Raw genomic sequence first — 14,414 nt, forward strand, 5'->3', positions numbered from 1 at the left:
GGCGCGCGGCAGGGGGAGGGGAGCCGTCTAGGGCTGCCTCCACTGGAGCCGGCCCTTTTATACCCCGGCGAGTGAAATGACCAAAATACCCCGGTGGGAGCATGATATTTTCATTTTGCTGCCATTACTATTCATTCCAGCAGTGCCAGCTCCAGATCCGACAGCCCAGGCTTCTCCAGATCTCGATCGGACGGCCCAAAACTCATCAAGCCACACGATCCAACGGTCCAGAATCGCGATCGCTGAGGAGGCTGTGGCATCCATCCGTCTCTTATTTCTGGATGTGAGTACCCAGTAAGCCATATTTGATGGTACTCCCTTCGTTTTTATTTACTCCGCATATTAGGTTTGACAGAAGTCAAACTTCGTAAAGCTATATGATGTGAAAGTACATTCACTAATGAATGTAATGGTATTGATATGTTATTGTATATGTTAATATTTTTGTTTATAAACTTTGTCAAAGTTTACAAAACTTGACTTTGACCAAAGCTAATATGGGGACTAAATAAATATAGATGAATTACTTTACGGGAGTAGGAGTAAAATACTTTAATATAAGTGGCGTTAACATGATGGGTTGCATCATGTCAATTGAAAAAAAGGATGACGGGTTGCATCGCAGACACCGCCGTCTTTGTTGGCTCATGGTCCGTGTTATCACTAGGAGTGATTACAACTTTTCTCGTTCTCCTTTCTAGGAAAAGTAGGGATAACCTAGATAGCTAGATGGCTCTGCATGAACAATATCTATGAAAGCAGCAGAAATCCAAGAAATAAAAATATCACTCGCAATGTTATAGGAAAGTGAAGGAAGAAACACTTCATTCAGATAGTTCTGTTCAGCATCTAGAACATGGAATGTTATTTACAGTGATGTGTGCGCGTTTGGATAAGACGGTCAAGGATATTTTTATCCATCAAATATAGATGGTGGTGTAGTCTAAACATCAGACATTTATAATCTCATAAAAGGTTTATCGTTAAGCTTGGTGACATGTCTTTCCTTGTGAGTTGAAGTGACTCTTTGTGTATCACGCAAGGGTTTACTATCTTTTCCCTCGGGCTAGGGCAAGCTCTCCCCTCAGACTTCATCGGCGAGCATGTGGGTTCGTCTCTCTCTGCCTGCCGCTCCGGTGGCTGGTGTGGCGAGGGGAATACAGTACCTCCGCTCTGGCTGGTAGTTTATGCTAGGGCTTTATAGTCCTCGTATGTGCGGTGCTTCTTCTTTGAGATTGTCTTCAAGGCTTCGACCCTCTTTGAGTTTGTCCGTCTAAACATAGTTGATGGAGCTCCGACATAGATTCCAACCATCTTCTTGGGGCATCGAGGTTAGCATTTCTCGTCAAGCGTGCGTGCTAGGAAGATTTAATGTCAGGTGCTTCAGATCTATTAAAGGATTGAACACTGACAACTGTGGCTCCTATACGATGCCCCTTAGGAGCACATGCATGAAGACTTCTTGACTGTCATCGACAAGATCAAGCCGGCTTTGGTAGGCGAGCAGTGACAACGGCGTGTGGGTATCTCATTCTGATGATGATAATGGTCGTTTGGTTGTCTAGATACCTGATGTATTTTTAATTATGTTAGAGGTACTTTGCACTTCTGATAAACTTCTATAATAGATCCAGATCCTTTTCATAAAAAAAGAAGCGACTACGTACATCCCAATTAGGTGGGAGTCGGGTGTGACTTGTATTGCTTGTATCATTTTGGCACAATGTTATGGATCAATAAAAGTGTCCTTCATCGTGAGGGAATAAATATATCTTGATATGGAGTTCATGCTTTGAACTTCTCAAAGTGTTCTATAGGCATTTTCCTTCACAAGGCAAAAAAAGCTATATTTGCCTTCACAAGGCAAATAGTTCTATAGTTCATGCTTTGAATTTTACTCCTCTAACTAGCACCTAGCCGATCTTCTAAACCGGTTAGAGGGGTTAAAAATTACTCTTCCACCTTCTTGACTCCTAAATTTACTCCACGGCGGGCCGGTGGAGTAAAAAAATTGTCCGCGTGAAGACCCCCTTGTGACCAACCGGCGACTCACGTGAAGCTCCCTTGTCAACGGCGACGACCTCAGGCTTCGTCCGCGACCTCGTTGCGAATCTCGCCCGTGCTATCTCCCATGCCCGTGGCGACCTCACCGTGAATCTCGTCGCGCCCGCTGTAGTAGTCGCCATGTGCATCCCATACCCGTCTTTGTCCCAAGCCGCTCGTGAAACTTGGTGACTCTGGCCAGACGCCAATGCGAAGAACCCGTATGACCACACCGTGGAAGGCAGTGTTAAGGTTGTGTATGGCCGGCTGGTAAGCCAGGGAGAGCAGCCCCGAGAACTCCGGGATGCGCATGGTGTGGAGCTGGAACACGGTGTCCGGCACGACCTGCAGCACGCACGGGCTGTTGCGGAGGAGCGACATGTGGTGGGGGAGCTGTGCAGCCACGATACCTTGCGCAACGACAAAGTAGGAGTAGAGCAGGTGGCGCGCCGGAAAGTTTCTTCATAGGACGAGCTCCACTGTACCTTCTATCTGAACCGTTGGTGCGCTTTGGGATTTGTGCAGCGGGAGCAACACGAGCCATGCATCAATTCATTGTGCAGTGTAATCAGCAGGAGCTGTCATGTCTCGGTAAAATGAAAACAAAGTAGGTAGGAGTATAGGTCTGCACGCTAGTCAAGTGGGGTGCAGCTGTTTCTGGCGACCGAGTTGCCTCGTGAGTGGAGTATAGTTTATTTAAAATATGCATGCAGGTCTCCTCACTTTCTCTGTTCAAGCTCTCTCACATGCATGCACAGGACACCTTCTTTTGTGTGGAGACACTGCAAATGCTCTCTCTCACACCGCTCCCATTTCTAATAGTACTACGCTTTTTTCCTGGGACTTAGTAAAAGAGAGAAAGTTTATTTATTTATGAGAGAGAGGTGCTGTGGGAGAGAGGACATGGGTAAGAGCTCAGTTTTTCTCTCTCACATGCATGGAACTTATTATAAAGATTTGTCCAGAAAAACTTCCGAAGAAACTTTGCACCCGGCAGCTCTTCCTCTCTATATATAAATCTTGCATGCGGCAGATTCCCTATTTCTTTAATGGAGACGGAGTAGAGGTGGGCTGGGAGGGACGACAAGGAGGTGTCACGGGCCTGCATGCGGTGGATGCCGACAAAATGGTCAACTCCAGATTTGGGTAACAAATCACTATGACACTCTGCCAAACTAGTCAGCTTTCGCACAAATCTCTAGGAACAGGACATTCAACGAGTGGTGTAGATAGGAGGTACCGCGTAGCTCGGCCTACAAAAAACCATGCTCGGTGGCGCGCCGGGTCGATGGATAATAACAGGAGGTGCGCAGCGTGCCAATGAATCGGTGATCAGTGCGCTGCCGGTTTGGCCACCGGGTCCATGAGGGGAAGACTAGAATAGAAGCTGGCCATAGGATAGAAGAATAGAAAAACGAATCTAGAGCATCGGATGTTTAATGGGCGCTTCAGATCAGGCACGTGGGAGTTGGTGGGAGGGTCTTTATTGTATATAGCAATTACTCAGGGAGCTTTCCGCAAAAGTACAAAGAATTCACCAGCCCTAACATTTCAAATCTGAAGCATCCATTAAGGATCCAACGGCTCCAACTTCATTTTTCTATTCTTCTATCATATGGCCAGTTTCTATTGTAGTCTTCCCCGGTCCATGAAGAAGCCACAACAACGACGGTGTGGTCACCATCATCGCCGCTTGCCGCGGAGGCGCATAGCAAGTGTTCGACGAAATGCATAACCCAAATTGTTAGTTTTACTCCGCTAAATTTAGAAGATCAGTTAGGTGTGCCCAAAACTTACTAGAGTAAATTTAGAAAAATATTAGAAAAACCGAAGTATTGAAAACCACAGTATTTTTGTCAATGGGTACAAGATACTACAGTTATGATAATACCAAAGTATCTTGAAGTATTGAGATTATTATGACCTGTTTGGTTGTTGCCGCAAAACACGGTATTGTTGCCTAGCTGTTGCGGACAAACAGTCAGCTACCTAGCCATTAGCAGTGGAAGGACATGCAGCTGGCCGGCCGTTTGAATACTATTCTGTTGAGCTTTTGTAGCTAGCTAGCTGGATATCCTAACCATCAGCGTGCATAACAACCCAACGGGTGGCTTGTATATACAAAAAAGATCATCCATGGGACGGCGTCTCCTGTGAATCACCTGATAGTGAAGCTACACATAGATGGAGCTGCTGACCGTTCTTTGCATCACCATCGAGGCGCAGCGGAGCTACGCGTGTAGGTGACGACCCAACACGTCGCGTAGTTACCCAGACATCTGTGTCACTGTCGAGGGGCACGAAGAGCTGTGAATCGTGCGGCCACGCTCAGCGCATTCACTTGATATTTGCATCGTCTCTATCCTGTGTAAGTCCTCCTAGTTTCTCCATCAATGCGGAGGGGTTTTTTGAAGCGTAAACACCGAGAAGATGATGAGTTGGCCATCATCGAAGCCGTATACAAAGGCGAGAGAGGTTCAAGCAATCGCCAACGTTTTCACACTTCCATCCTTACGGGGCATAAGTACGTGAGAGAAATTTTAGAGGGTCATGAATTGAGATGTAAGAGAGATTTTCGGATGAAAAAATATGTATTTCATAATTTGGTTAAGTGCTTCCGAGAGAGACAACTTCTACAAGATGAGAGGCTTGTCTCCGTGGAAGAACAAGTTGCAATATTCTTATATACCCTTTCGGTGAATGGAAGCAACTGTACTCTACAAGGGCGATTTCAACACAGTGGTCAAACCATAAGTACCTATTTCAATAAAGTGCTACAAAGTATCATGTCATTATCTGGACAGCTCATACAGTTGCCACCAGTTAATGTTCTTTTAAAGGTTTCAAGCAACCCTAAATTTATGCCGTACTTTGAGGTATGCATCTTGTATCTTGTTGTTCTTACATATAATTTATAAATATTGTTATGTATTTTTCATCAGTATTTCTTGTCTTTATGAAGGATTGTATCGGAGCAATTGATGGGACGCATGTTCCAATTAGCATATCTCCGAGACTACAAGACCCATATCGCAATAGAAAAGGAACACTATCACAAAATGTCATGGTGGCATGTAATTTTGATAATCAATTCGTCCATGTTAGTGCGCGCTCGGAAGGTTCAGCTTCTGATGCTCGAGTGCTACAAGATGCACTAGAAAATAATTTCTATGTGCCAGAGGGGAAATTTTATTTGGTTGATGCAGGATATGCAAATACACCTAATTTTATTGCACCCTACCGAAATGTCAGGTACAAATCAGTTCTTCTATTAGAGCAACAACCCTAAAGTGCAAATACACCTATCTTCATTATGTTTTGAATTTCAGGTACCATTTGAACGAGCAAGCCAAATGCAACCAAAGGCCACAAAATGCTAAAGAGCTATCCAATCTCAGGCATGCACAACTCCGTAATCACATCGAACGCATCATTGGCGTTGTGAAGAAGCGTTTCCCAGTATTGAAGGGTGCTGCACATTACCCAATTGAATTTCAACCTGATATTGTCATAGCATGTTGTGCACTTCATAACTTTATTCGCAATCATGAGGGGGGCGAACAATGGTTTGACCAGGTTGGCTCCAATATTGACCCAACACATATAGTTGATATTCCAAGTGGGGATGCAAAATACAGAAGTGATGTACAATCTCTCAATGAGCGGCGGGCATTGGGTCATTCAAAAAGGGATCAAATTGCTGAATCGATGTGGAAAGACTACTGTGAGTATCTCCAGGAGCGCGCTAGAAGAAATAGCACATGACTTGCGCAATTGTTGAAGCAAGAATAAAACTCATATGATCAGTAGAATCATTTTATGAAAAATTCATAATGTAGTAGCTTTCTCATTCATGAATAATGTACTTTACATTTCTATGAGTAGATATGTAATGTAAAATGCGTCATGTACCATGGAGTTTTCTTCTAAAGACCTTATCAAATGCGCAAGGTCCACCAAAAATATTATTGCGCTATATATACAACTTACATATACTATCACCTACAAGCCGGGTGCACAAATAACATGGCGGAGGTAACAAAAATAAAACGACTCTAATTTTTAGGAAAGGAACTAGAGTGCCATCAAAATAAAAGTTTAGAGCTGAGACAAATGTATGCTGAGATATTTAGTCCAGGGTGATATTTATTTACAAAAACACAAATCTAAAGTAATATGAACCAATAAACCAATAATAGACTGTCAAATAATTTTATTTTTCATTTGAAAATAACTAGAACAAATTATTGCTTTAAATTTGACGGCCAAGCACTTGCTTGAGGATCTCCAGAACAATATCATGCTCCACTGTCATGAAGATTTCACGGTCAACTCTTTGTCCTTTCAGATACTCGATCATCTTCAGATGATCACTTGCTGAGAGATCTGGTATGGTCTTAAGTTTGACAATGAAATTAGCAATGCAATAAGGATCTTTGTCAGGATCTTTTTTTTTCATCTGTGCCATTTTCACTTCTCTATAGCTCTCAATTTGTTTCGTCTTTACATCCACATAAGTTTTAAGTTCTTCTTTTCTAACAGCAACCAGATCTTAAATCGCTGTTTCTTTGCCTCTCTTAGCCTTACCTTCATCATTGCCTTTAGAAGTCCTAGCCTTTTTCATAGGTGGTGGGTCAGGAAGTGTGTTCATGTGTTCTATGGGAATTTGGCTACTGTTATTCTCCATACGTTCTGTGTTGTTAACAGGAAATACTTCAACATCCTCACCATATATGCCTTCAGTCCACTCGTAATTATGACCTTCAAAGCCTGGAGCCGGTAATGTTGGACTATGCGAATTAAGTCCAGCGACATCTAGAACTTGTTGTGTGAAGCTTTCCCCTTGTGGTAAATTTGTAGCCGGACTGGACTTCTCTTCAACCACATCAGTTGTCCTCTTACAACCCTTCCCCTCCGCTGTTTTACCTGGGTACAGAGCAATAAATTGTAAACTACAAGCAAGCAAGATCATATGCTAAATTCATTACATGTGAAACCAACGTACCATCATAAATTGCATGCAAGTCATCATAGTAAGGGAAAGCTTTGTATCTCCACTTCTGTTGTTGTTTGCTCAATTCATCCCATTTTTCATCAATGGTTGTTGGCATTTTTGTATTAGGATCAAAACCGAAGCCACTCTTCTCTACAATAGATTTGACAATAAAATATTCTTTCTTCAACCACTGCTCCCTAAATTTTAGTTGATCAACAATAAAATTAGCTCTCGGGAACTGATTGTTCAAGCGTGTAGCCATGCTTTTCCATTCTTCTTTGGTCCATCCATTTTGACCACGAAATTTAACAGCATCTGCATACTCTTTCATCACAGAAACTAGAAGGTCTAATTGAGTAGTGGTCCATGATGCTCTGTTTTTCTTTTCTGCAATTGGGAAACAAAATGCATCAAATAAAGCGTTCAAATCAACACAAACATCAGGAAAATTGACAATAATACAATCACTCTCATCCATGCTTTTGTTCAACACACATGTAAGGGGATGACCTCTGAATTATTTTTGACGACATGTGGTAGCTCGCTGAAAAATATAGTGCATGGAAGTAGCACCGTAGTGTAGTACTAGAATCCTATATACCTAAGAGATTCATCCCCACTATCTTATTTATCTCGACATGCAAGCTATCCACGTCATCAAGTTGGTCCATCATGTAAATATGCTTTTCCACTATCTCTTCATGCGCATGCTTCCACTAACTCTTCATGCGCATACAGTCTCATACGAATAATCATTAACTTTTTTTTTCATGCAATCTCAAGCAGCCACATCATTCTAGGTTCCTTTTGCTATTTGTATATGTCTTGACATCATCCGGTCCACTCCAGATGTACAGCGCAAGTCCCCTCCAACCATTTGGTTAGAGTTCACATGTTGTTAATGCGTTCTTCTGATTCTGAAAGCCTAAATGACTGTATTTTTCTCATATCATTCTCTTGCGCTTGTTGTTCATGTCTCTTTTTCTTCCCACAAGGCAAAGAGTTGTGTTATATCCCTTAGTTCCCCCGAACCTCCAGTCTTCCAAGCAACCTTTTAATCCTAATTTGATTCCATTGCGTACAAAGAGGTAGCTCATCAAGTTTTTTAAGAATATACTGTTCAAATGCAACCTTTTAATCCCAATTGGACTCCATTGCATACACCCAAAAACAATAAACAAAGCTAAACTTCACCTAACGGGAAAGCATGCATGGTTCCGCACCAGACAAGACAAACAAAAATAATTATGGCTACATGGGCATATCTTCCAAAGTAATTCTTTACATATACTTATACTATGTTTCATAAAGTTATTGCATTTTTACACATAAAATTGTTTATTAAAAGTTCCCGCAGCAACGCGCGGGGTATTCCAAAGTAATTCTTTACATATACTTATAATATGTTTCATAAAGTTATTGCATTTTTACACATAAAATTGTTTATTAAAAGTTCCCGCAGCAACGCGCGGGGTATCAATATATGGATCATTTAGACTAATTATAATTAGCGGCAGCGACAGCGGCGGAGTAATTAGGCAGACGACGACTGAGCAATCTGAGGTATAAAAACCTTCGTAGCGGCGCCTTCACTGATCTCAAACGCAACAGCAGCTCGCTCCCTCGGGTTACCCGTGTGCATCATACCAGACTTTATAAAGGAGAAGGCACATGAATCGAACATATAGATTTTGGCTCAAACAAGGATTCACCCTTTGGAGATAGCAAGAACCAAATAGATCTAGTGCCCTGGCCTATTCCATCTCGGGCGGAGGAAGGGTCCAGCAGCCGGCGTGAAGATGTGGGAGGAGCCAATGAGGGAGGATGAAGGACACTCACCTTTGGTCTCTCCGTTGTCGTCTTGTTGTTTCCCCATGGCTGACGAGGGAGATACCTCCAAACACGACAGGGCGGCGCGTCGGCGGCGTGGTAGGAGCGAGTTGTTGAACAGAGAGGGGAAGGATAACGAAGGAGGCCCTTCTTTTCGGCTCTTCTGTTTTTACAAAGAGGTCTGAGGTTCTTTTTTTTATGCAGAGAAAAAACCACAGTTTGGCCAATACTACAGTATTAAAACCATAGTTGTTATGGACTACCAAACAGGTCATTGTAAAAAATACTATGGTAATCTCAAAAACTGTGGTATTATCAAAATACTTAGAAAATACTTTGCTATCAAACAGGGCCTAAGTTGATTTATTCCTCTATTTTTTAAGAGAATCGGTTAGAGATGCCGTTACAATATTAACATGTTCTAGGCCTCACCTGTCGCCGGAAGCCGTCGGTGAGGGTCCCCATCCCACCGAAGTAGAATAGGGCAATGGCCGGATGACGCTGCGGCACCTCACCGAAGTGGACCGGAGTAGTATCAACGTATCTTCACATCTTATCAGTTAGGTTTTTGTTTGGAAGAGAGAATCCAGAGGGTCGTAGTGGTCTTTCTAACTTTCATATCCAGCGTTTGCAAATTCCTCCCAAAATACCACTCTAGAACACGGGAACTCCAAAGGAAAAGTACAGCGAAAGCTTATTAATTCGCCCTTGCATTGTTCCTGTATCAGATTAGGAAACCGGTGGTGCCATTTAGGAATTTTAGCCAATTTATATTTGCATATTTATTCTAGATACCAGAAATACCGTATGGAGCCATGGTGCAGCCGCACCTACGCTCGGTACCATAGATTCTCTGAGAAGTTGTATAGGGATTTGTGCATGATACCTCCTGTAAAGAATGGTGGGAACAATCAAGAAGCATTTATCAGGTCTACATGGTACTGAGCATGGGTTCGGCTGGACCATGGTCCTAAAACGCACCTCTCTTCTAGATACCGATGTCGATCTTCGCTGAATAAAATAGTTGTGCGCATTGAATGATTTAAATGCTGGGATAAGGCTCCTTTCATTGTAAAATATTTTTACAAGTTGTTGCTGAATTTTAGCTAGCCAGTGATGTAGATGCATATTTCACGCAAGATTAAAATAGCTCGGTCCCCTACCACGAGCAGGAAAATGATAATTTCCACTCGCTAAAGTTGGTAAAAGACCGGACTAATTTCTGTACTTGATATGTATCATGGTTCATAATTACCCTGTACTTTGAGCCATGAACATGGCAGGGAGATAGATGAAAAAACTTCACCATGTGCAATTTCATTTCCTTGGGGCCGTGACCACTAGCAATATATAGTAGTATCATCTTTGCCATTCCCTTCTTGAAAGTAGGTTCACACACATGCACACACACGATTATCAGAACCCATGATTAGCAATGTTGTGATCTTGCGCGAACACACGTTTAGGACCTTTTGTTCGGTAAGCGTGTGTAGACAAAATCACGCGAACATCGTGCACGCAAGCATGCTTCGGAACGAGTGGCATCGTGAAAATATATTTAACAAGGGTAGGTGCAGATGCATGTTTGGCTTGCCTGACCGGGGTCCGTCCAGGAATAAGATTAGCCTGGTTGCAGCCTGAATGCTATTCGATCAGTTCATAAAGCACACACGCAGAGATGAGAAACCAGCTGCGCTAAAAAATCTGTGTTCCATCACGTAACCTCAGCCTGCACAGCCTTTGTAAGATGGACGCTGAGATTGGAGAACACTTTGCACACGATCGAATGTGATTTGGTTGACATTGCCTTGAAGCCGACTTGGCCCTTTCCAAAACAAAGTTGCAAGGCTCGCCATTTGCATAAGGAGCAGCTTATCTTTATGTACTTAGCGAAAAAGTGAAATATAGCAGCCCGAACACAGGTGTGTGAAAAAAGAGACAGGAGCACCACGAACACAGGTGTGTGAAAAAAGAGAAACCAATAAGAGTTTCTTTGGATGGTCTGGTGTTACTATGGATGGGTGTCAAAAAATAGTTAAAAGCACATGGGGTTTGGAGTTTAAATAAATTGTTCCTTTAGGCTCTTTGATTCTGTTCTGTATATGTTAGATTCTTATAGTTTGTTGGGCAAGACTGTCAAACCGCAAGCCATGCTCGATCATGAAACTAATTCACGTCACTGATGTTAACGGTGGATTTGGGTCGAGCCATCTATAAGAAGCACCACATATAGATAGAAGTCTATTGTGTATGTGGTAACGTACATGTGCCTTATTCAATTTAGATGTTACTCAGAATGAGTGACATATATAACATCTACCACACCTGTGTTCTTGTTCACAACGTATAGCTTCTAGTTCACTACAGCCGTTCTTCAGCGTGGTACTAGTTGACTGGACATGGTTTGTAGGACAAAAGAGTTCGGTGGGCTGGGCATGCTGGATTTGGAAGACTTTGGGCGGGCAGTCCGTCTACGCCTCTGTTGGAAAAGGCGGTGTCTGGGAGGCGCTTAGGCACGCTTAGACGCTATGTGATGGCTAAATGCCTCGCCTAGAGCATAAATGGAAGTCTAGGCAGGGTAAGAAAGAAATTGTCTATCCAAGCGAGAAATCATGTCATATTGCACTGATATGCTAAACGAGCCATATTCCAATGGTAGTAGGTGGTAGTTAACTTATTTATGTGTCCTAAGTTAGTATCAACACACATATAATAATTACAAATACACCCTGACAGTAAAAACTATATTATTGCCTAGGTCACGCCTAGGGCACTTACGCACCGCCTAGGCACTAGGCAAGGGCCAACCGCCCCGCTTACACCTACCGCTTTTTCCATCCTTGGTCTACGTTGGCCTTGGATCAATTGGACGGCTCCTGACAGGCAATGGGCAGGGTCCGATCTCCCTTGAGATCACAAAGACATGAACACTTTCAGGGCTGCTACTACTATCATGGATTCACTGTTGGCAATGGGTCAACGAATCCGCAACCTTGTCGAACCTTGCTCTGATACCACTTGTTAAAATTAATCCAAGGCATATAATTGATCTACCGAGGACCAACCAATCACACGAGCACGACACCGAGATTTGTTAACGAGGTTCACCATCAATGGCTACATCCTCGGGGCCTCACTACGGACGCTCCTCTCCATGACACCACTACAATATCGCACTCTGGCCGCCCGGGCGCCGAAGCACGCCGTCTTCTTCCTTACATGCATGTGCTAATTATGTTGGCATAGATTAATTACATCATGTGTCTACGCCTCATTATATAAGAGGCCCGAAATACAAGTGTCCTACTTGGACATGACTCCATATCCTGTGCACACATCGTATGACTCCGAGTCCAACTGTAACCTAATTTATACAAATATATTCAACACAATTCTAACAGATCACGCACAAGGTCACGGGGGCATATGTGTATCTGGAATAATGGAAGGTAGAGGCATTCATCGATTTATTCCTAGTGCGGGATAAGCATCTGGACTGAGACAAGCACATCGACGCACCTCTAGCTACTACAATAGGTAGAAATTGCAAGCTCGGATTATCATTGGAACTCTTCAATTTTGTCTTTCCATGAAGAGCAATGAAGAGAGAGGTCCTCAGAATGAGCTACCTCGATGGCTTGTGGTTTGGTCGTTTCTGCCGAAGTGGCTCTAGAAGAGAAGGTAGGGAGAGAAGGGGAGGATGGTGTTGTAAATAATATCGATTATCACATGGAGTTATACTAGGCCCATCCGCAAGGAATCATGTGAGCACGTCTACATAGAGGTCCACGAGGTTGAGGATAAACATGGTTGGCCAATTGACTGGGTTGGAACCACGAGGAAATGAACAATTTACAAGAGCAGGCACATCAAGTACACTGAATCCAATGACCGGCCCACTTTACCGTATCATGAGGATGTGATGCATGCTAGTCAAGGAGGGACTCTTGAATCCAACAAAAATAATTTATTTATGCTTTGTGACACTAAATTACATGCCTGGATCTAGATTGAAGAACCCACCATGTGTCTTATCTCTCATAGACTCGATTCTAATATATCTCCGACATTTTCACATGTGCTGAATGAAGAGAGAGACATGCCGCATTTACCTAGCTCAATTCTTCATATGGGAACCTATATCAGCTCATATGGGATCTGTATGTATGAAGATATCTGATGATATCGTTCTTGAACATTTTACAAAAGTCATTCAGAAGTTTCAAAATTGCGCATAGGTATAATATATCTTAGATGCCGTCAGATCTGAGATACAACCACCTAGAATGTTGCATCACGGTAGCACCTAAAACTTGGTAGCACCTGCAATTTTCCTGTGTATGTATAGCTGTGACATGTCCCACTGAGCCAGTGCTTTAAATAAGCATACCTTTTGTCATCTACCAGTTGTACTTTTTTTAAGAAACGGCTAGCATTGCCGACATTTCATTGATTTAAGCAGAAGGGAGAGTGACAAGGGGTGATCAAGTGATCAAGAAGGAGAAAATTACCACTGCCCCGCAAGTGGAAGGGAACTGCGGGTCCAAGATCGTAGGGCAATACTTTCACGTCACTTCCCCGAAGGGTAGCTCAATGCACTTTGCCCCGGCCATTCTCCATTGCTCCATGTCGCGCTTGTAGGCTTCAATGACGTGCCTTGCGTTTGCTTGCTTCCCTCTGAATGTGCAAGCGTTGCGCTCTAACCATATGTGCCAGGAGATGAGTGCCACAACGGTTTTTACACCCTTCCTGTGGCCTGGGGCGGCTGCCGCTATAATCCTTTGTGCTCGGTCCGTTGTTGCTGTTCCACTGCGCCAGAAGGCCTGATCCAGAGAGGCACATCCGTTCCAGGTTGCCCCGCGTGCCAGACTTGCAATGCAACCGGGCACTCCCAGCAGAGATGTACTGAAGTCTCGAGGCTGCGCATGCACATCGGGCAAAAGTATCCATTGTCCCAGCCTCTCCTTTGCAGACGATCATTGCACCATAGTCTATCAAGGTGCAGCAACCAAAGGAACATCTTGATCTTGCACGGCGCCCAGACTTTCCAGATGATGGATTTGAAGGAGGTAATCTGTCTATTGCTGAATTGGGCATTGTACGCTGAACTTGTTGTGTAGCAGCCTGAGGCGCTGAGCTTCCAAGTAATAGAGTCTTGGGTTCCTGGGATGAGCGTGAGGGCAGCCTGCCTGATCTCCCTCGCAAGCTGCACCACCTGCAGTGCAATGGCATCCGAGTCACCTCGCCTCAAGTCCAGGATCCATCTGTCGTCGTGCAGCGCGTCCTTGACCGAACGGTTCTTCCTGGTTGATCTTGCAAAGAGAGTGGGGAAGGCTTGGCAAAGTTGTCGTCCACCTAGCCATGAGCAAAACCAGAATGACACCGTCGCTCCGTCGCCGATGGTCACCATTGTGGATGCAGCAAACAGGGCCCTGTCCGAGGCATCGCAGGGCGTGCCCGTTCCAACCCAGGGCCTTTCTAGGTTCTTCCAGGATTGCCATAACCAGCACAGACGTAGAGCCCTGGCAAAACAAGGAAGATCATG

General features: G+C 43.7%; 1 protein-coding gene across 1 annotated transcript; it reads left to right on the forward strand.

Moving 5' to 3' along the window:
- The first annotated feature begins 5,042 nt into the window (after nt 1-5,042).
- LOC125528610 lies at nt 5,043-5,961 on the forward strand. The gene is made up of 2 exons (XM_048693057.1): nt 5,043-5,295; nt 5,373-5,961. The coding sequence occupies exons 1-2, from the start codon at nt 5,108-5,110 to the stop codon at nt 5,806-5,808; spliced, it is 624 nt and encodes a 207-aa protein (XP_048549014.1). The 5' UTR covers nt 5,043-5,107; the 3' UTR covers nt 5,809-5,961.
- The last annotated feature ends 8,453 nt before the right edge of the window (nt 5,962-14,414 follow it).

This window comes from Triticum urartu, unplaced genomic scaffold, assembly GCF_003073215.2.
Source record: "Triticum urartu cultivar G1812 unplaced genomic scaffold, Tu2.1 TuUngrouped_contig_4991, whole genome shotgun sequence".
In the NCBI taxonomy this organism is placed as follows: domain Eukaryota; kingdom Viridiplantae; phylum Streptophyta; class Magnoliopsida; order Poales; family Poaceae; genus Triticum; species Triticum urartu.